Below are 20,345 nucleotides of genomic sequence, written 5' to 3' on the forward strand. Positions count from 1 at the left end.
AGCGAGCAAAGCGTGACTTGACGACGATCAAAGCTCGATCCGAAAAACCTTCGGAACAGATTGAGTTTCGGGAGCGGTTTCAAGCTCCTTTCCCCTGACGTTTCAAGTTGCTCCCTCTTGTGGTTCATCCAGGTTCAAGCTGCACGCACTCACAACGACTACGTACGAAGCCACGCATGATGTTCATTTCGTCATGATACAATACACATCCCATGCCCACTGCTTCATCCCTCTCTACATGTCCTCATCTCCCGCATCAAACAAAAAGTTGGCCGCCAACTCCTCGTTCTTGTCGCAGAGGAGATACGCCTGGAGCACCGCTTGTCTTGGGAACCCGAGGCCTTCCAACTGGATCGTCAGCTACATGCCCATATACCATCGAAATACAGAGCGCAGCTCACCCGTTCGACCGCAGCCACCTCATCAGGCGACAGATCCACCTGCATCACCTGGTTCCCACCTGCGCCACCTGGGTACTCCTCGTCGTCGTCTCCCATATCACCACCACCGAGGAGTTCGTACAGCGCCTCGGGATGTTGCGCGATCATGGCGGCCAGCTGAGGGTTGGCAGAAGCGAGATGTTGCAAGAGGGGCTGGATGAGGGCGGGGTTCTCCTGGACGGCCTGGGGGTTCAGCTTGCGTTCTACAAACCTTCGTGAACAGTTCAGCTCACATTTCGGATAGCGGCCATCTGCGGGTTGGCTGCCAGTGCAGCGAAAGCAGCAGGGTCCATACCGCCCGGAGCGGCACCGCCACGTCCCGCAGCAGCAGCAGCGCCGGCAGCCGCACCGGCGGGAACAGCTCCACCTCCCCGATCACGGTTCATCGCGGCTTCAGCGGCCTTGTTATATCAGCTGGAGTTCTCAGACCGGGACAGAGGCTGTCAGCTCACTGCGAAAAGGTTCTCGGCGCTGCCTGCGGCACCAGATGGCGCTGCTGCTGCAGGGGCGGGAGCGGCGGCAGCGGGTGGTTGAGGAAGTATACTGCTTGGTGCAGCAGCCGGGGCCTAATGGTCAGCTTTTGATCTCGCCCAGATGGCTCAGTACCCTTCAACTTACAGCAGGGGCAGGAGCAGCCTGAGCACCACCACCTCCGCCACCGCCGAATCCACCTCCAGCAACGTCGGGGATGTTGCCCTAAATGTGTCAGCTCGTGTCCAGATTCAAGCCTCATCGTGACCCAGAGGAGCTCACATTCATGAGATACTCTACAGCTCGGTCGGGGTTGTTGAAGCTCGCGCGTAATGCCCGCTGGACCTGATCCCGCTCAAAGCCCATCTCCACCATGCTAGCAATAGCTTGCTGCAGAACATCACCAGTGACTACTGGATCAGCTCATGCACTTCACCGATGCGTGAATCGGAGCTTACCGAACGATCCGCCCTGGCTGGCGCCTCCACCTGCAGCAGGAGCTGCATCAGCAGCGGCGGGCGCAGCGGGTGCGGCGGGTGCGGCGGCCTCGGTTGATGGGGCAGAAGCTGCTGGTGCGGCGGCGGCTGGTGCCTCGGACGCGGCTGGTGCGGGTGCGGAGGGGGCGGCAGGGGCAGGAGCAGCGGCTGCGGCTGCGGGTGCAGGGGCTGGAGCAGCTTTTGGCTGGTCTATCAGCTTCGCCCTGACATCACGGATCGAGAAGCTGACTGACCTTTGATACCATCACCACGAGGAAGTCCTTCTCCTTGATCTTGAGAGACGCGACGGTAGCTCCATCCTGGAGGATCTTACCTGGCTTGAGTCAGCTTCCGGCCCACCTGTTGGCCCGCCTAGTCAACTGACCAGAATAAATCAACTTCTGGTTCTCGACGGGGAAGGTCTGTGACTCCTGGATCTTCTTCTTCAGGTCGGTGACCTGGTCAGGTCAGCTTCCCGATTCCACCCTGATATGAAGAGGTCAGATCTCGCTAGCTCACAGTCTCGCTATCTTCTGCGTCGATGGTGAACAGCTAAGCACGATCAGCGTGGTCGCATCGCGGTGTTGACAACATCGCCTCATCACATACCTTGTTCTGGACCGTCTTGAACGTAATCTTGACCATTGTGGCTGATTCCTGGGGGATTGTGGATTGATCTGTATGGTATCCTCTGGTCTGCAGAGCTGTATGATTGGTGTATCTGCTGTGAGGAGGGATGTATGATGGAGAAGGACGGTTGGACTTGCTTGGTGGAGCGTTGACGATGACCACGCTTCCGTCGGCCTCCACTTCGCCACGTGTCGACTGGAGGAATGCGGAACCAAAGCTGACTTCCTGCTTGTTCCGTTGAGTTCGGCGATAAGAATCACTCCGATTTCGCCCTATTAAGGCAAGAAGTGCCACTCTCAACCCATGTATTTGCGCTCCCCCCCTTTACCCTCCCCTCCTCTGCCCTGGCACTCACTTGCGCAAAACCTCCAATCCGCCAACGGCTAGTTTCATCCATCAAGAGATATAGCGTGCGTCTACATCTGCCCACCCGCCGACGACCAAGCAGCACAGATCGCTGATCCCCTCTTAGAGAGATGTCGACCTCCACCAAGATCAGGGCGTTCGAGCTTCAGTCGAAGTGCGTCAATCTACCAATACACCGGGCGAAGGATCGACAAGAAGGGATAGGATGCTGATGGATTTACAGGAACAAGCAGGACCTGCTTACTCAGCTCAACGAGCTGAAGACGGAGCTGGCGAGCTTGAGGGTGCAGAAGATTGCGGGCGGGAATGCGGCCAAGTTGAACAAGATGTGGGTATCTTTGGCCGGAGTCAGGGATGTGGGATGAAAATGGGATGGGAGGAAGGGAATGCTTGGGCACATGAGGGCAAGGGGGGATACCCAGGAGGCGTGGATGAAGGGACAGCTGGCGGTATCTCAGTGGTTATGGAGAGAAATGCTGGACGAGGGAATCGTCCGCTGGAATAAGGGATGGTCGGGCGGGACGGTGAAGGGACGGGGTCGAAGCGGGGGGGCGGACAGCGCGTTGGGCGGTCTCGATCCGAGCATAGATCTGGCGCTGATCTAGCAGCAACGGCGTCCGCAAGGGTATCGCTCGTGTCCTCACCGTCATCAACTCGAAGCAAAGGCAAAACCTCCGCGAGTTCTACAAGAACAAGAAGTGTGAGTTGATCTCTCCTTACATGTACCTGCAGTCAGCGAGGGGAATAGACGGGAGCTGGTTCGAGAAGTGACGGAGCGTACACGGAAATCAGGATATGAGCGGCGGATGGGGTGCGGACTAGATATGGGATTTGCAGGCGTACCACCACATCCCACGTACCCCAGCTGACATTCCAGACCTCCCCCTCGACCTCCGCCACAAGAAGACCCGAGCCATCCGTCGCCGATTGACTTTCAAGGAGGAGCACGCCGTGACCGAGAAGCAGCGCAAGAGGGATATCCACTTCCCCCAGCGGAGTAAGTCTTTGCTGTCTACTTGCGCGGAATCAAGGGGACGAATTCGCTGATCCCCTGCAGAATACGCCCTCAAGGCATGAGCTCTTTTCTGGGATCATTCTAGGCTAGGGCATGCATGAGTGTATCACGAGCTTGTTGATCTCATCTCCATCTCATCTCGCATCTCGCATTCTGTGCGGGATCGGGCGGGGGTTCAGTCAATGGTAAACAGGTTTCAGTACTGCGCACTCTAGCCACCCCGCGCTAAAAGAGTTGACTCAGGCGTGACGTCGGGGTCACCTGGCACCTGGACTGAACAGTGGAGGTGGTCCGCCCGATCCAAATATATACTCAATAGCAGATCGTCCTCCGCCTCCCTGCCCCTCCCAACCGTCCGAAAACCAACGAAAACCAACGCGTCAATCACCGCCCCCGATGGTCCGGATAAACAAGCAGGAATGTTTGGCGGTAGCGGAGGCTGGACTTTTGCCGCCCGTCGTAAGTTTACCTTTGGTCCTTTGCGTCGTGGCCTCAGCTGATCCATAGCTTGCTCAAATCACGACTACCGGCACAGATGGTCGAAGGATCTCCTACACGTTGCACCTCCGCTTCCAGTACTCCTCCGCTGCGTCCACCAAGCCAAATCCCACCCCTCCCATCCTCACTCCCACCCTCACGCCCTCTTCATCCCTCGCCAGTCTTGGCTCTACTGCTAGCGAGACGTCACCCACCTCCACCGCTGCCACCAGAGATATCGTACGCCAGGCGAGCACTACGCCGGAGGCGTCTTCATTCCCCCCAGACGATCAGGAACCACTCCCCTTCGACGCCGTCTGCCCAGGAGCGCCGAGGGTACGGTGCGCACCCCTCTTCGAGGATGCCCTTACGATATGAGGTGGGCGTCGTCTGTCTCGCGGCGCAGCGGATGGGTATCTGGCGGAACAGGAAGGACAAATAGAAGCAGTAATAGATAAACGGAAGATGCACAAAGTAGTGTATCACGGGCGCCTTGTGTTTCATCTCCCATCCTTCTCCAACCGCTTACACTCTTCCCTCACCCTTTCACACTCCGCCAACTGCACCTTGAAAATCCGATCTGCCTGCTCCGACTTCCCGCCGTCCAGCGGGATATAGTCCACCGTCGCGTCCCGCAATGGATGGGCGTGCGCCCCAAATCTGAACCGCTCGTTCCCGCCTGCTGGAGGCAGATGCTCGTCCGGGACCAAAGCAGCGTACAGAAGCCCGGCGGTCGCGTCTTCTGTATCTCTCGGATGATATGGCGAGCCAATCAATCGGAGCTATTGGTTGTCAGTGAAGTCTTTTGTGCAAGTGAAAGATGTGGACATACAAGGAGAAAGACAATCAAATTCGCCGCTTGCAGGAACCCATACAACGGCGACTCCATCATCCAGTCCTTCGCCGCGTTCGTAGCTACACACCCTGGCTCGCCGCAGAGAGCCCTCACAGCCCGCCTATCTGCCGACGGCCGGCCATACCGCCGATCCAGATCATCGATGAGCAGATCCCCGGCGTACTTGCTTGGCGCGTACACCTTGGACATTCGGAGGAGCTGCGGGTCGGCGGCGGGGTCGAGGCCGTCAAAGTCTGAAAGTTCAGTCGTGGAGGAGGTGGTGTAGATGATCCGGGGCGAAAAGGGGAGTGAGGAGGGCGATTGTTGAAGAAGGCCGATGAGCTCTGTGGACTGCCCTGATCAGCCATGCATGGAGGATCTGGGGGGACGCACGAGTAGGTAAGGCGCAAAGGTGTTGATGCCCCATATTGCCCCTCTTTGCTTATCTCTGCTGAGCCGCCCAACCTCTTCGTCCATGTACGCCTTGTCGTGCGAGCAGGCGTACAGCAGTCCTTTCCGGAAGACCTCCAGGACCATTGCGCCCCACCGTTGACTGATCGCACCGTGGACACCGGCATTGGAATACAGGGATGTAATGTATGGATACCTGTCCGTCAGCTCGGATGCTTATACGAAGCGTGCGAATACCCTAGCTCACTTTCCTCGCAGCCGCTGGCAAAAGTCCAGGATCCCATTCTCCCCATTTGGCGAATCCACATCCAACAGCTCAATCTCGATCCGCAATCCCTCCTTCCACCCTTTCGGAACGACTAGCCCCTTCCCTCTCCTCTTCTCCAACACTCTCAAATGCCTCTCCAGTAAAGCCTCCTTGGCAACCTCCGCCTTCTTGAGCGATCGACAGGCCAGGATGAGCGTGAGTGTGAGCTCGGTCCTCTGGCTGCTGCTGCTCGAGCTGAGCCCAGCTGATCGCTGGTGAGAAGGCGCAAAAGCGGAGCTTTGGGGTGTAGCCTCAGTGATGGCTTGGTCGAGCGGGAGGGAGAGGGAGGAGAGGAGCCGATGACAGATGCCTAGGCCGATACCGCTGAGGGGATCAGCTGAATCCAGGCACATGGGACGAGTGTCGCTGGGAGAGCTCACGTATTGGCACCTGTCACAACGACTATCATTCGGTTATCGTCGGAAGCTACCATTTTCTAGACGATGAGTGTGCCGCGGGAGGATACTGGCTAGGTGAGGTCAGAAGTCAACGTTCAAGAGCAGATCGTCCGAGACTTGTGACTTTTGATACACATTCCTCAACGCTTCTTCCGTTGGAAAGAAATCACCATGCTTGCTCGCCAGCGACCGACTTGCTTCAGCTTCTTCCTCTTTCCCGTCCCTCTCTACTCAGACGCTACAAGATGGACCAACTCGCCAACTCAACACTGGCAGAACCGCTCGACCTCGTTAAGCTTGCGCTTGGAGAGTATGTGTCCCCGTCGTGGCTGACCCTGTATGCCAGAAAGGGCGACGCTGATAGGTTCAGGAGGGTGTTCATCAAGCTTCGAGGCGAACGCACAGTCACTGGTATCCTACATGTAAGTTTGAGTCTCTCCATAACTCAGCTTGAGATGACGGAGTGAGTGACAACGCCAAAGCTGACAAGACAGGCATACGACGCGCACATGAACCTCGTCATGTCCCAAGCGGAAGAATCGATACATATTGTGGATGTGACGGATGATGGACAGGCGTTACCACCAAGAGTGAGTTACACAGAGGTTCAGCGGGGACTGTGTACCTATCCGAGGCTGGTCCGTAGCTGACTCGATGCAGGTGGAAAAGAGGGAAGTGGAGATGCTGTTCGTTCGAGGCGACGGTGTGATTATGGTGGGTCTGCGATCTGCACAGTGACTATACCGGAACCCCTGCTAATGATCATAGATTGCTCCTGCGCCCTAGTAGATGTTCCCTACATGTACCATATCATGCTCGCAGATACTGCATCTCACTGTCACGGCTCGCGTGGACTGACCAGTATCGGCGCGCGATATATCGCTGGGTTCTAATAGCTAAATGCGAACAGCCAGATCCGACAGCTACACTGTTTTTATACTGGTTCTCTTACATCTATCGGCCCCGAATACCTCTCAGCGTCCGCACGATCCGTGACTCGTCCTCGTCCTTCCCGCCCTTGACGCTCCATCTCCTCCGAAACAACCCCTTCCGCTCCTTCTCGGGTGACGAGGACATGGCGACCGCTTGGACTATCACGTCTGGCTTGGCGTCTCTGGCTGGAGGCGGAGTGACAGGTCGGGGATCGGTGTCTGCCGAAATGGAGCTGATAGATGGCGCCATGGGTATCGACATTGCCAGACTCATGTCGAGGTCGGCCGGCGGCAAATTGAAGGGGTCATCTCCGGGACGTTGTTGGTGGTTGGAGAGATATGATGTCGGCAACGGCAAACGTCCGCCCCGCATTGAGCGCCTCGGGGAAGCAGTCAGGCTGGTTGTCCGCTTTCGCCCCGGCGTGCTCCTGGCTCTCATCCCTTCCATGCCGCCTCCAGGTTCATCTGCCACAGCCCAGCTTGCGCGGGATACCGAAAGCGAGGCGTCAGGCGACGGGGGGACCGAGTAGCCGATAGACGACCTGGATGGTGACCTCCTTCGTCGGCGCGGGACCGTGAATAGTTGAGATCGCTCAGACAGCGATGTTGATGCTGACGGAGAACGAGGGAGGCGATGGGGTTTGGTGACAGGGGATGGAAACGCCGAGCCGCGAGGAGTGGCATTGAAGTCCCAGGATGAAGCGAGGCTAACAAGTGACTGGGAGGATGGCTTACGACCTGGTAATCAGCGGAGGACAAGGCGTGTCCAGCTGTTACTCACGGATCTCTTGCCGGTGTACTAAGGATGGGACGCCCTTCAACAACGCCTCGGCGAGCCACGCAGGTTTCCTAGCATTTCGCAGAAAGGCGTGCTGCTCCAGCTGAGTCGCGTCCCACCGTTCTCTGGGGTCCTTGACGAGACAGCTGCTCAAGAAGGACTGGTAGAGCCTGCTGGTGTCGGCGGACGAAGATAAGGCAGGAGCTGCGCTTATCACAATTTGGGTAAGAACCTTCGCTGGCGGGAGATGCGAATGCGGGGCTGAGCCTGTCGATAGCTCTGGACGATCAGCGGGATGACATACAAATGCTGAGGCGGAAAGATGTACCGATGAGTGTGATCCCCAGACTCCAGATATCGGGGTTCTGGTTCCAAGCGCTACCGATGATAACTTCTGGAGCCATCCAGCAAGGCTGTCGGTGTCAGCTGCATGCTGCAGCGTGGCCATAATGTCCCCTGAACTCACACTACCTGCCAGGCCGACGGGTGACCCTTTGTCCTGACTGATTCGCGTTCCGACTCCCAGATCGGCTAGCAGGACCGTCCCATCCGCATCAACCAGGATATTACCAGCCTTGACGTCCCGCTGGGCGTATAAGCAAATCTCCCAAGAATGGTCCAGGAGAACGTACGTGAACAATCCCCTGTCCGTGTAGGTACCTCAAGCCGCTTAGTACCTGCTTGAGCACAGCTTTGACCTCTTCCTCGTCGAGTCTGCCCCTTGAGCTCGACGAGACCGCGCCTGCTGTGTCTCGCCTGGATAGGGCTCGGAACAGCCCGGTCGGCTGATCAGCGGACGGGAGACCCGCTCGCCATGCCATCAAGCTCCAGAGGGAGCCACCGGCGATGTATGGGGTGACGATGGCGACCTTGGCGTGGTCGGGCGGTAGACTGAAAGCCGCATGAATCCTGGCCGTCAGCTCACAGGCACGGTTCATCGCATTCTCGGTGATCCGCCTCACTGGAGAACGTTTGGGTGCCTGCAGGAGCTAAGAATCCGGATCTCTTCCAGCCATTGTTCTAGATCAGGATGCCGACTGGATATCTTGATGGCGCAGAGCGACTGTTGTCGGGAAAGACTGCGGTGTTCGTCGAGGGGAGCAGAACGGAGATGGACAGCAGCGTAAACGATGGACGCCGCTCCGAATCCTGGAAATCAGCTCTCCGTCCTTGACATGGCGCTGGTATCTCACCAATGGCTCCCTCAAGCCGATAGTCGTCGTACTGAGAGCTGAAGTAGTCCATCTTGACGGCGGAGTGGCAAGGTGAGACGAAGCAAGGCTCAGTCTACTCCTTTATCCTTCTCTTCTCCGATCAAGACATGTTGTCTTGATGGAGACAACGTGCGCGGTAAGCAGTGTCCCTGTGTGTCTTCCACCGGCGGAGCTGTGCTGGGTGTAGGCTCTGTCGTTGTGTATGATGTGCATAGATGTCCGACTCCTGCGGTAATGAGGGGTTCAGACGCGGACTGATCATGGACACGTCCCCAACCCCCTTTACGAGAGGACGCGTTTGAGATCTGGCAGTCGGTTTCAGCTTCAACATCTCCGTCTTTGACCAAGTACCTCTCTATCTGACTCTAGATGGGTGTAGAATAGCGCCCGGCCCAATCATGGTGAGCCTCACGCCTCAGGAAAAGGGTCGGGGAGGCGTAGAGCTAATTTGTTAGGACCACAATCTGCTGGTTTCGGAGCTGCAGGCGTTGATTGTCGAGAGCAAGCGGAGGTATCCTGATGTCAAGGATGTGAGTCTTGGCGAGGGCTTGACGCTGGCGCAGCAGGAGCTGACAGATCTCAGGCTGGAGAGAATGCCCTGGAGCTACTGAAGAGCGGTCCTGTCCCAAGGGAGACACTCATCAGTCAGTCGAATCCGCTGTGTGAAGCCAAGGGCATGGCTGATACCCAGGTCATGCGGAGGAGCTGCTCAAGCCGATTACGCTCGGATGCAAGACGAAGGTTGCAAAGATAGTGGGAATAAGTATAGCGGCGCTTCAGAGGCTGGTCTCACTGGGTGGTGTACCAACGGTGAGTGCCTGTCCTGGAGGTAGCAAGGTGGGCGCCATAATATCAACGCCGGCAAGATTCATTTTCGGCGGGCAAGCTGATCAAGATAGCCTGATCTCCCGCCTGTTTTGCAAACTCTCGCTAGCGTCTCGAATCAAGCGGTCGACATCCAGCTCAAGATCCTACAAGCTCTCTTGAGTATCTTGACCTACAACAAGGATATTCACGATGACGTGCTTGGCATTGTGAACCTTCTCCCTATCCCACTTGTTGGCATATACTGACCAACAGGCTCTGCTTCTTTGCTTCAAGCTGCAAGAATCTCGAGTCTCGGTTGTTTCCTCGACTGCTGCAGCGACCCTTCGCCAAGCTGTCATGCTCGTCTTTGATCGTATCTCCGCCGACTCGCAGGAGCTGGACGATACACCCCTATCGCTGCCGACAGATCCGCCCACCGAATACGCCGTCTCGGCTTCGGCGCTCGACGCTTACAATGTTCTCTCGGACCTCTGTCTGCATACTGCCACTTCGGCGGGAGGTATGAGTCTTTGGGGCGGCGGCGAGAAGGAAAAGCCAAGGATATTGAAGCTGGGGAGTCTGCAGCGGACGTTCGGGCTGGAGTTGATTGAAAGTATACTGGGAGGATACGAGAAGGAGATCAAAGAAGTGCGTGTCTCACTTGTCTCGAAGGGATTGGGCTAACGAAGCAGCATCCGGAGCTCATCTTCCTCTTACAGAATTCCCTCTCCCCGTTACTGCTCAAGCTCCAAGCGGAAAAGCCGACTTTCCCAGTCGCTCTGAGGGTGTTCCGACTCATCTTCCTCCTCCTCCGTTACTATGCCGAACAACTGCAACCCGAAGTTGAGGCGTTCTTGATCCTGCTCTTACGGGTTGGGGCAGGGGACATGGACGGCGAAGAACCGGTCAAGAAGGAGGTGGCGGTCTCGTATCAGCGGGTGCTATCATTGGAGGTTCTTCGAGGGTACGTTGACCTCATGAGGCCGAACTATCAGCTGACATTTCAGCATCTGCGGCGATCCATCCCTTCTTCAAAAGCTGTTTGAGCTGTACGACACCCGCGACGTCGGCAAACCCATGATCTTCGCTCGCCTCATCGCTGCCTTGTCACACCTCGTCAACGAGAAGCCGGCTCTCATGGGTGTCTCGGCGGACATACACGGGCTGGACATACCCAGCGAGGCATCCAACAGCTCCGGCTATTTTGATATGGGGCTGGGAATGGTGTCGGCGGCTGCAAGTGTAGGGGTGTCGACGGTCAGCTCAATGATGGGATCAGCCGGGAGCGGGCTGGGTCAGCATTCGGGCGTAAAGCAGCGATTGTGAGCATTACATCAGGAGCTCCGATCAAGGCTGACTCGCAGGATCGAGCAACACGACAAGGCAGAAGCTCCCCCCACACCCGAAACATACCCCTATCTCCTCGCCCTACAATCCCTCATGTCGATCGCGGAAGGCATCTATCACACTGTTGCTCAGGATACCGGATCCCTCGACTCGGTCCGCTCCATGGCTGACTCAGCGTGGCCTGCCCTCCTCGCCGCTCTGTCATTCTGCGTCGCCACCAACCTCTCGGACACCGTCTTTGCCGAGCTCATCTCCTCCTTTCAAAACTTCACCATCGCTTGCGGCCTCCTCGGTCTCAACTCCCCACGGGACGCCTTTCTGTCCACGCTCGGCAAGTATGCGGTTCCCGCACCGGTCGTATCGGCTATGCAATCCTACGCGGAAGGATCGGGTCGGAACGGCAGTGTGACGGGCGCCGAGGCGCTCGGTTTGACTGCGCTGGGCGGGGGCGGTCCGGCTGGTCCTCCCAGCCTATCAGAGCGGAACCTCGCCTGCTTCAAGAGCGTGGTCACCATCGCCCGCACGCTGTCCTCTTCGCTGAGCGAGGCATGGCATGACGTCCTCGAGGTACTCCAGAACGCCAACTTCCTCATGGGGCGGAAGTCGGCTCCGGCCCGGCGACCCATCATGTCCTCTCCGATCATCGGCGGATCTCCATCGAAAGCTCGGCCTTCAGCAGAAGTCGGAGATCGGCCAGACGCCTTTACCGATCTAGACACGGAGTCACTGCAGACCAACATCAGTGCGCTCTTTGACGGGACGCGGGACCTGGACGATGAGGCGTTCTCGACGTTCGTCACGGCCCTCTGCAAGCTGGGCTCGGAGATGATGGGCACAGAGGCATCGGTGGCGTCGGTGGAGTACAACGAGTCCTCCGTTCCATCGACGCCAAAGAGCCCGTCCTTCATGCTCTCCCCGGCGGACAATAATCGGCGCCGAGCCAGCGGGCTGCAGGTGTCAAACAGCATGAAGTCCAACGAGCGGTCATTCAGCTTGACAAAGCTTCGGGCGGTCGCGACCGCCAACCTATCCCGGCTCATCACTAGCGATCCCGCTATCGGATGGGACATCATCACTCGGCATCTTATCCTCATCTCTCGCCATGCCACCGCTCCGTCCAATATCCGGCTGCAAGCGACAGATGCCCTAGGCGAGCTGTTGACGGCGGCGATGCGTACAGCAAGGGAGGGGAGGGTTCAGCACCAGGTGTTCCAAGTGCTGGAGCAGCAGGTGGCTGTCCATCCCGTCAGCCATGCCCCGTCAACCGACTATGAGGTGCGGTCGGCCGGTTTCCAAACCCTCAACCAGATCCTCGAGTCGTCCGGCCATTCACTTGAGGTCGGGTGGCAGACCATCTTCGACATGCTCAATTCGGTATGCAAGGAACCAAATGCAGCTATGAAGCGGTCCGACTCCAAGCTTTCAGTCCTATCGGTCCATACCTCTCAAACCACCCGTCCCTCGATCTTTTCCAAAGGCGATGCGAACCTCGTCCGAATCGCCTTCCCCGCCATCAACCTCATCTGCACCGACTTCCTCTCTTCCCTCGACCCAGATGCCATGCGGAGCTGTATAGCCTGCCTCGGACGGTTCGGCTCGCAAAAGGAAGCGGTCAACATCTCGCTAGCCTCGATTGGGCTGATGTGGAACGTATCGGATGCGGTCCAGGCGACGTCCAAGGAGCTCTGGCTGTACCTCTTCTGCGAGCTGCTCGAGCTCAGCAGGGATGATCGGCTGGAGGTGCGGAGTGGGGCGATGCAGACGCTGTTTAGGTGTCTGGAGATATACGGGACGGCGCTGGATGCGGAGATGTGGGCCGAGGTGCTGGGAAAGATCGTCTTTCCGCTTCTGGAAACGGTCCGCCCGGACGAGTCGCAAGACCTCGCCCTCACGTCGGTGGGCACCATCTTCAGCTCCTTCTTGCCGCAGCTGGCCGACCTGCCGGACTTTGAGAAGTCATATCGCCAACTCCTCTCCGTCTTCCTTCGGTCATTTACGGTCGAGCATCGAGCATGCTGTACCGCCGCGCTCAAAGCTCTTGATCGGATCCTCCTCGCTATCGACTCTTTGCGCTCCCAGCGTCCATCTGCGGTGTCTGGCGTTCTCGACGCCACCTGGTCCTGCTTTGCGGACATGTCGGCCGCTCTCGATTCGGCCGAGCCATTCACCCAGGAAACGCTCGTCGTCTTTGGCAAAGTCGCCACCTCGCTGCATCAGCAGATGACATGGGAGGCGCAGCGTCTAGCGCGATTCTCCGACATACTCCGAGGGATCATGAGCTACTCGCGATCCCCCGAGTATCGTCTCGACGTGGACATGATGTCTCCGCTGCAGCAGATCATTGCTGAGCTGGTCGCATCCTCGTCGAAGCTAGGGAACAGCCTTATCCTCTCGGATCTGGCGGAGTTCGCCTCGCTCGCTTTTGCCGCCGAGGGGTCGACCAGTGGGCGCTTGACGTATGTCGCGCTGGCAAAGTACTGCATGCCAAAGACCGGCGAGGTATTTGCGAGGGCAACAGGGGATAGGCGGATATACGAGGACGGGACGGTCCAGGCGGTACTCGGCGCGCTCCTCATCCCTGTCAAGCTCAAATACGACTGTCCTGCGCCTAGCAAGTTCGGTAACGACCCTCCCTTGTGGCGTACCGCGCTATCCACCATTACGCCCATCGTCGAGGCGGCTTTACGTACTCTCGACACCTCGGCCGTCCCCGCGGAGCAGACTGAAACGATATGGACTTTGGTCATGGAACTCTTTGCGGGTACTCTACTCGCGGAAGCCTCCGATATGACCGGGACATTGGACGAGGACGAGCAGTTCATTCTCCCCCTACTCAAAAGACTGTTCGCAGCCATCAACCCTAGACTGGGGAATGAGGCGGTTCCCGCCAGGATACGGAACCACTTCGCCGAGACACTAAGGAAGGCTAGTCTGCTATATCATCATGAACGACGTGGGGTAGGGAGGGGTACGACGGCGCCTGTCGTGGCGTATGAGCAGGAGGCAATGCGATACTGGGCTTTCGAGGCGCTCATAGCGGGATCGTCAGGAAGCGGAGGGCACGGCAAGGGGAAAGCGAAGGAGACGGGGGCGTCGGTGGCGAGGGCGTGTTTGGCGGCATTGATGAAGCGGGTCGGATTGGCTCTCAGGGAGTTCTTGGAGGATGCGAAGTTGAGGGGCAACCTGCCATTTCCCAGGTGAGTCACCAAGAAGTGGGTTTGACTGAGACTCTCGACGCTGATTGTACAGGGTACGCGAGGAGGAGCTCATGTATATCTTGCGACATCTGGTTACGCTGCGCATAGCGCCAGGTACTCTGGACCCCGTCGAGACTGGTGAGATTCCGGAAGTCTCAACAGACCATTCAAGCTGACGTCTTTAGCTTCCCCACTACTACGTTCTGCCACTACCACATCCGCTCGGGCTCATCTCTTCGTTCTGTACCCTTTACTCCTCGAGCTGTCCTTCTCTACTGGACCTATGCCGAGCATGTGGCTACTGCCCGACGAGCATAGGCACTTGTTCTGTACACCGGCGGATGGAGGCCCCGTGGACATGGTCAATGGGGAAGCTGTAGGCGACGGTTATCTGAATGTAGCGGAAGAGGCGGCAACGAGCGCTGGGGACGGGGGAGATCTGCTGGAGGTTACGGGAAGGGATCTAGCGAGGCGATGCCTGGAGCTGGTGGGCACGGAATTGGGCTTATCTATTTAGAACATCTGTGGAAATCTTGCAGGTATATCTCTGTTGAACTCATCTATTTCTATTCTCTAGGTTCGTTACTGATGCTGCCCTTCTGACCCTCAATTGTCCGATATCTTCGTCCCAAACTTGAGCTGTACCATCTCCTGCTTGATCAGCTGCAGGCTCGGTGATACAGACTAACACGATGACTGACCCTTAGCAGCCCATTTTCCCGCTTGAGACTCGCCACATCCGCCTCGAGACTCGCCTGCTGCGACTCAAGGTCGGTGATAGTACGTTGTACATTCGCCACCTGTGCTTTCTTCTTTGCCCGGAACTTCGCCGCTAGACTGTTAGATCATCATGTTTCGAGACGTTGAGGCGGGTACTCACAAGCGACGGTATTACGGACTCGCTTGTCCTCCGAGTCTTCGCCGGACGCAGGATTTGAGAGCGGCGTTGCTGCGGGAGAGACGGTTTGTGACACTTGTCCGCCTGGTTGAGCTGTAGAGTTCAGTCAAGGTCGTCCTTTTTGTCAGGTAATACTTACCCGATTGCGCATGAGACAGCGTATGCCGTCGCCCGCTTGGTTCAGCTTCCGCCTGATTGGCATGTCCGCCGCCACCCCACCGAGACATATAGTCCCAAGCTTCCTGGGCGGGGGAAGCGAGGGGTGTGGACGTATACGCCGCCAGCTGAGTATGGAGGTTGTGCTGGGAGGAAGCAGCGGAGGATGAGGACGAGGCGAAAGACATGGGCTCGGAATAGCCGGCAAGATGCTGTAGTGGTGGCGGAGGAGGCGGCATGTCGAAGCTACCCGATGGCTCCGAGGGAAAGCCGCGGGATCGGGATAGATGATCATTAGGCTGGTCGAAGCTGAAGGGGTCTTGATGGAAGGGGTAGGAAGAGCTCCGATGTAACGGGCCGCGGGGAGGGGTGCCGCCTCGGGAGGAAGGGACGGGTCCTTGGGCCGCGCCTGTGGCAAATGGGCTCATCAGTCCGTTGCCGCTCGGATCTGATGAGAGAAAGTCGGCAGGCCAGGCTCCAGATGCGCGGCTTAGTCCACCTTGCCCGCGTTCTGGACCTCGCCGCGGCAGGAGGGACGAGCCCCCTGGACCCAAATGCTCAGGCAAATCGTATGCCCGGGAGACCGTTCCCTCCGAGTATCTATGTCCCTGCCCAGCCTCATTTGTTGGCACCGACTGATCCCCTATGGTCCGAAATATAGCGTCCCAGTCCACCTCCGCGTTCTGCGCCGCCGACACCGGCGCTTCCCTTTGTCCCTCAGCACTACCACCCGCCTGACCGGCATCTACAGCAGCGCCTGGTCGACCTCGACTCGCCGACCCTGTAGCCCTCCGCGCTGTTTCTTCTGCAGCAGCATGACCAGGTCGACCTAGCGGCATATCACCCTTCCAAGATCCACCGATAAGATAGCGCTTTGAGTTTCGGACTTGGACGTGAGAGGTGGAGGCGATCAAAGAATACGAAGAGGAGGGAGAATCTGGAATAGATAACAAACACAATCATTCCAGATACTTGACGCCGAGGGGTTCGAGGAATGTGCGAGCACGCCGTCATGCCGCCATCAGCGGGATGACAATTCGGCGGTTCAAAGGTGATATCAACGGAGTGGATCACGCCATTTTGCGCCACTGCGAATACCTGAAACACTTTGAAACACATTACGTCATCGGGTTTGGAGTCCGCCCGCGCGCGGTATGATGGCCTCGGGGTGATAGCGCTAAGTATGCTAGGAGATTGAAGCCTCCAACCAGTCATCCGTACGAGGCACGTCAGCATGGTAGATATTACATCGACCAATTCTATGTCTCTCAACCATTATACACACTCCAAAAGCCCGAAATCCCACTACGATCCTGTATCACCTCTCCCTCAGATACTCCTCCTCCCCATCACTCTTCACCCTTCCCTGCCGCCCTCTACCATCCCTCGCCTTTGCGTCTTCCCCATCCTCCTCTCGAGCCCCGACATAGCTACTCGGCGCCGTGCCCAATCCAACTCTCGCCCTTGACTTGTCCTGCTCCGTCTTCCCCTGCGGCACTACGCCAGGTCCCGTATAGCCTGTATACCCATGTCTCACGCCAACAGCTGTCATGCCCATCCCAGCCGCTGATCGACTCCACGAGTCCAGCTCTTCTTCCGCCTGCCGCTCCCCATATCCTACCCCAGCGCCGGGGACGGCCCTCTGCTCCCTCTCGCGCTGGACGAGAGTCAGGCGGCCAAAGTCGCGCACGGGCGAATGGCTGGGGCTGCTCGATACGCTGGACTTTGCGTATGCGTATGAGCCTGGAGTGCGGTCCCGGTCCACCTTGGGCTCGCCAAAGCCGCCACGCAGGAGGACGGGTCCGCGACCTCGTCGAGACCGACCCGAAGTAGATGTGGAGACGGTATCGTTTGTTCCGCCCGTAGTTTGGGGAGAGAGGAGGTTGAGGTTACTGCTAGGGATAGTGATGCCGGCTGAGCGTAGTTGCGATGCATCTTCTTCCTGTTGTTGCTGGATCGCATTGGGGCCAGGCAGTGACCGGGCGGATGGCTTCCGGACGACCGAGTGCGGTAGCGGATCGAGTACTCTGACCGGCAGGCCCGGCCCTTGGCTTGCATCGCGGGCAAGGGGAGAGCCGCCGTGGACAGCACTGGGACCGGGAGTGGAAGGGGTCCGACGATACAAACCCGGATTCGGAGGAATGGGCTGAGACATACCGCGAGAAGCAGTGGAGGGACGACTGGCAGAGAGCAGACCGATCGAGTTGGTGCTGCCGACCGCAACTGGGGCAGGCCGGATAGAAGCAGGAATTTCGGCGATGACAGAGCTCTGCTGGAAGTTGCCGGCCATTTGACGTAGTTGAGCATCGATTTGCGCTCTCGTTGTGGGTGTCCGCGCTGGCGGAGGGGTGACCCGCGCGGAGCTGCCTGCAGCTGGTGGCGGGGAGACTGCCGGACGAGTTGGACTGGATAGGGAAGATGGTGTACCGGGCAGGTGGGATCGACTGGTATGTACCGCCTGCGCCGCCATACTTGGCGGTTGAGGTAGCGCATCTAGCGTTTTGAGGAACGCCTGGATGTCCTCTGAATCTTCCGCAACAATTCTCGCCAATCCGCTTCCACCTCCGCTTCCACTGCCGCTCCCGCTATTCTCCAGGCTACGCTTGAGACCCGCCTCATACGATGTCCGCATGGACGATCGGCGTAGCATGCTCGGGTTGGATTGCTGGCTCGTACCCTCCCCGCTTGAGCCCTGGGAGCCGACGACAGCCGAAGGGCTGCCCGCCAGGCGATCCCGGCGTGCTGAGTAGGACGAGTACCGAGGCATCGACGTGCCGGGAAGGACGGAGCTTGATTGGCTCGGATCCGCGCTCCGCTCCAGGCTGCCCGGTGCGAAGGGGCTGGAGGTGTGACTAGCGAAGGGAGGTCGGCCGGTCAAGCTGCGGGGGATGGGCTGCTTGCTGAAGCTGAAGCCTGTGGGCGACACCGATCCCGCGCCGGGGTCATTCGATAGTATAGACATCTTGGAGGTCGTTCCGGGGATGGGGGGTGACGTGGAGCTGGAGATGGGAACAGGTTGAGCGATACGCTGGCCGATAGTGGCTAGCTGTGCATGGGTATGCGACCGGCCTGCCTGGGACAAGAAGGACGAGGTGCGCCCAATGGAAGACGGTTTGGAGCCACTCAGCGAGGGACGCATGGGCAGAGATGCCTGTGACGAGATCCCTGGGCGGAGTAGGCATGAGGGTTGCGAGGGGGTGTGAATGGAGTGGCCGGAGAGGCGCCGGGCAGTATCAGTGGCAATGGGTTGAGGGTCAGGAGTACCGACGTAGCCCGGACTCCTTGAGACAGCGCCCTGCGCAAACGGCAGACCCTCTCCCAACGCTCCCCATCTCCCGATACTACCCGGCGTATTCCCCTCTTTGCCCGCGCCCAGCCCAGAGGGTACACGCGTGCTCGCCGGTCTCCCTAAGGTCCCCTTGAATGATCCGACGCTAGCCGGACCCTGCCGAAGGGGAATCGGACTGGGATTGGAAGAAGCGCTTTGTACAGGGACCGGACCGCTGAGCCGCCGCTCTGGCCGCTCGAGACCGCTCATTTCGAGATCATGTCCAGTTGGGATACTCGAGCCGGTCGACGCGGATGCCGGGGAGCGAGTCTCATCATCCGCCCGATGTTTGCCGACCGTAGGCGGAAAGTCATCCTCCATCCCAGCAAGCTTCCCGCTCAAGACCGCCTCGAGGTCCTCTACATGGAAGTCCACCTCGGAGCGATAGTCCACCTCCAAGGAGTACTCCAGCCCGAACATCTCGAGCGGCGGAAGCGTGTAGGATCTGCGCTCCTCCTCTCTTGACGCTTGTGTGGACGCCAGATCTTCCAGGCCGTCGTCGATCCCTACTAGGCCCCGCTCCATCACCTCCCATGCTTGTCTGATTGACTCTGAATCGTCGCCCGTGCCATCTGGACTCCAGAGCTTGAGGCCAAGCTTCAGGCCAGTATTGGTCCGCCGTAACCGGCGGAAGAGGCGGTATGCGGGAAGGAGGCGGACGAGGGCGTACAGGGCGCGAAAGTGAATGATACCGAGACGATAAGCCTGCGGCGCGGGCTGCTGTGAAGACGATGGGTCGGAGAAGGTAGGTAGTCTGATGATTAGCTTGACTCCTCTGCGCAGTCAAACTACTTACGATGCCTTGAATGTCCATCGCTCGAGTACGATGCCCGACTTCAGATCTGTCTCCCTCTCCTTGGCTTTCCCACTCCCGTTCAGTCCCGCATTCAGCGTCACTCTTCCACTCGCTCGGTTCCACAGAAGCGCTTGTCCGCTCGGTAGCTCGCTCGTATCGAGTATGAAGGCGATAAGGAGTGGTGGTATAGCCGAGGAGGATCCTTCAGGAGGGGAGGGATAGCTCGAGATGGATTGGTACGTGCGGAGATCCTGTCGATGAAGGTCAAACTCTGGCATGATCAAGTTGAACTAGCAGATAAGCTCAAGTATCAACCAGCGGGGCGAAGCCGGACCGACCCATTTGTCCTTCTTTCTCTCCCCCGCCTTCTCCCCAGCGGACTGAGTCAACCGCGATTCCGCCAGCACGCCCACCGTCTTCAGGTAGACCCGATGTACTACCTGATCGGCTTTACTTGAGGGTGTTTGGACCATGCTGCTCGAGGCCGATGAGACCGGGCGCGGGTCCATGGCGGACATAACGGGTGAGGAAGGTCTACGAGCGACCGCGATAGAGGTCTGTACTGACGCAAGATCAGGCTACCGAGATATCCTAGTGATCATGCTGAATCAGACGCGATGATGAGGTCGAAGGGGACGACAGCTTTGTAAATAGCGAGATTGCGATCGAGGTTTAGGACGTTTAGGTTGGCAGCTGCGGACGGGCCGGAGTCGCGTCGGTGCTGGAGGTGGCGGTTTCGAGAGGATACTGTGCCTGGATAAGAGCTTTCAGTCGAGCTAGGCCGAACAGATATATGCGTAGAGAAGACGACGGGCTGGCTAGCTAATGCTATCTCTGACTATAATGTAGAAGGTATGATGCGCGCTGATGATGGGGCGCGAAGGTGGTCTTATCGCGCGTCACCCCTTCTCGGCACCTCCGCCCCGGATTACGACACCGGATCGCCACCCGGCCGAGATGAGGAAGAGAGCATGAAGCAATCGTGCAGCAGGAGGATCGTACAAGCTGAGCGAACGGACTAGGTATGCGAGACCCCAAGCTGTTGTAGGAGGAGAGGAAACACTCC

The 20,345-nt window shown here is 58.2% G+C and overlaps 8 protein-coding genes across 8 annotated transcripts; 3 read left to right on the forward strand and 5 right to left on the reverse strand.

Moving 5' to 3' along the window:
• Positions 1 to 234: 234 nt before the first annotated feature.
• On the reverse strand, positions 235 to 2,032 carry MKK02DRAFT_38227 (putative uv excision repair protein rhp23; the record flags this gene model as incomplete). Its single annotated transcript, XM_053090000.1, has 11 exons — positions 235 to 348; positions 402 to 623; positions 674 to 841; positions 893 to 1,006; positions 1,059 to 1,136; positions 1,194 to 1,321; positions 1,370 to 1,592; positions 1,642 to 1,721; positions 1,773 to 1,845; positions 1,907 to 1,939; positions 1,997 to 2,032. 11 exons carry the CDS (start codon positions 2,030 to 2,032, stop codon positions 235 to 237), a joined length of 1,269 nt encoding a protein of 422 aa, XP_052943348.1.
• Positions 2,033 to 2,493: 461 nt separating this feature from the next.
• On the forward strand, positions 2,494 to 3,460 carry MKK02DRAFT_38228 (putative 60S ribosomal protein L35; the record flags this gene model as incomplete). The annotated part of the gene is made up of 5 exons (XM_053090001.1): positions 2,494 to 2,537; positions 2,607 to 2,711; positions 2,992 to 3,083; positions 3,261 to 3,380; positions 3,441 to 3,460. The coding sequence occupies 5 exons, from the start codon at positions 2,494 to 2,496 to the stop codon at positions 3,458 to 3,460; spliced, it is 381 nt and encodes a 126-aa protein (XP_052943349.1).
• Positions 3,461 to 4,375: 915 nt separating this feature from the next.
• MKK02DRAFT_38230 (uncharacterized protein) lies at positions 4,376 to 5,861 on the reverse strand (the record flags this gene model as incomplete). Its single annotated transcript, XM_053090002.1, has 5 exons — positions 4,376 to 4,657; positions 4,708 to 5,061; positions 5,104 to 5,317; positions 5,369 to 5,752; positions 5,809 to 5,861. 5 exons carry the CDS (start codon positions 5,859 to 5,861, stop codon positions 4,376 to 4,378), a joined length of 1,287 nt encoding a protein of 428 aa, XP_052943350.1.
• A 210-nt stretch (positions 5,862 to 6,071) lies between these two features.
• On the forward strand, positions 6,072 to 6,612 carry MKK02DRAFT_38231 (Sm-like protein; the record flags this gene model as incomplete). The annotated part of the gene is made up of 5 exons (XM_053090003.1): positions 6,072 to 6,136; positions 6,197 to 6,248; positions 6,321 to 6,416; positions 6,487 to 6,540; positions 6,595 to 6,612. 5 exons carry the CDS (start codon positions 6,072 to 6,074, stop codon positions 6,610 to 6,612), a joined length of 285 nt encoding a protein of 94 aa, XP_052943351.1.
• Positions 6,613 to 6,780: 168 nt separating this feature from the next.
• MKK02DRAFT_38232 (kinase-like domain-containing protein) lies at positions 6,781 to 8,781 on the reverse strand (the record flags this gene model as incomplete). Its single annotated transcript, XM_053090004.1, has 7 exons — positions 6,781 to 7,496; positions 7,540 to 7,815; positions 7,865 to 7,949; positions 8,003 to 8,122; positions 8,169 to 8,445; positions 8,499 to 8,685; positions 8,730 to 8,781. 7 exons carry the CDS (start codon positions 8,779 to 8,781, stop codon positions 6,781 to 6,783), a joined length of 1,713 nt encoding a protein of 570 aa, XP_052943352.1.
• A 203-nt stretch (positions 8,782 to 8,984) lies between these two features.
• On the forward strand, positions 8,985 to 14,618 carry MKK02DRAFT_38233 (guanine nucleotide exchange factor in Golgi transport N-terminal-domain-containing protein; the record flags this gene model as incomplete). Its single annotated transcript, XM_053090005.1, has 12 exons — positions 8,985 to 8,991; positions 9,063 to 9,151; positions 9,206 to 9,280; positions 9,334 to 9,394; positions 9,442 to 9,560; positions 9,650 to 9,784; positions 9,831 to 10,205; positions 10,250 to 10,521; positions 10,565 to 10,879; positions 10,922 to 14,101; positions 14,154 to 14,239; positions 14,287 to 14,618. 12 exons carry the CDS (start codon positions 8,985 to 8,987, stop codon positions 14,616 to 14,618), a joined length of 5,046 nt encoding a protein of 1,681 aa, XP_052943353.1.
• Positions 14,619 to 14,707: 89 nt separating this feature from the next.
• Positions 14,708 to 15,394, reverse strand: MKK02DRAFT_38234 (uncharacterized protein; the record flags this gene model as incomplete). Its single annotated transcript, XM_053090006.1, has 4 exons — positions 14,708 to 14,752; positions 14,803 to 14,933; positions 14,982 to 15,092; positions 15,139 to 15,394. The coding sequence occupies 4 exons, from the start codon at positions 15,392 to 15,394 to the stop codon at positions 14,708 to 14,710; spliced, it is 543 nt and encodes a 180-aa protein (XP_052943354.1).
• A 1,079-nt stretch (positions 15,395 to 16,473) lies between these two features.
• MKK02DRAFT_17639 (autophagy-related protein 13-domain-containing protein) lies at positions 16,474 to 19,788 on the reverse strand (the record flags this gene model as incomplete). The annotated part of the gene is made up of 4 exons (XM_053085816.1): positions 16,474 to 16,878; positions 16,921 to 19,237; positions 19,280 to 19,569; positions 19,618 to 19,788. 4 exons carry the CDS (start codon positions 19,786 to 19,788, stop codon positions 16,474 to 16,476), a joined length of 3,183 nt encoding a protein of 1,060 aa, XP_052943355.1.
• Between the last annotated feature and the right edge of the window lie 557 nt (positions 19,789 to 20,345).

Source organism: Dioszegia hungarica (genome assembly GCF_025882075.1).
Source record: "Dioszegia hungarica strain PDD-24b-2 chromosome Unknown MKK02contig_16, whole genome shotgun sequence".
NCBI lineage: Eukaryota > Fungi > Basidiomycota > Tremellomycetes > Tremellales > Bulleribasidiaceae > Dioszegia > Dioszegia hungarica.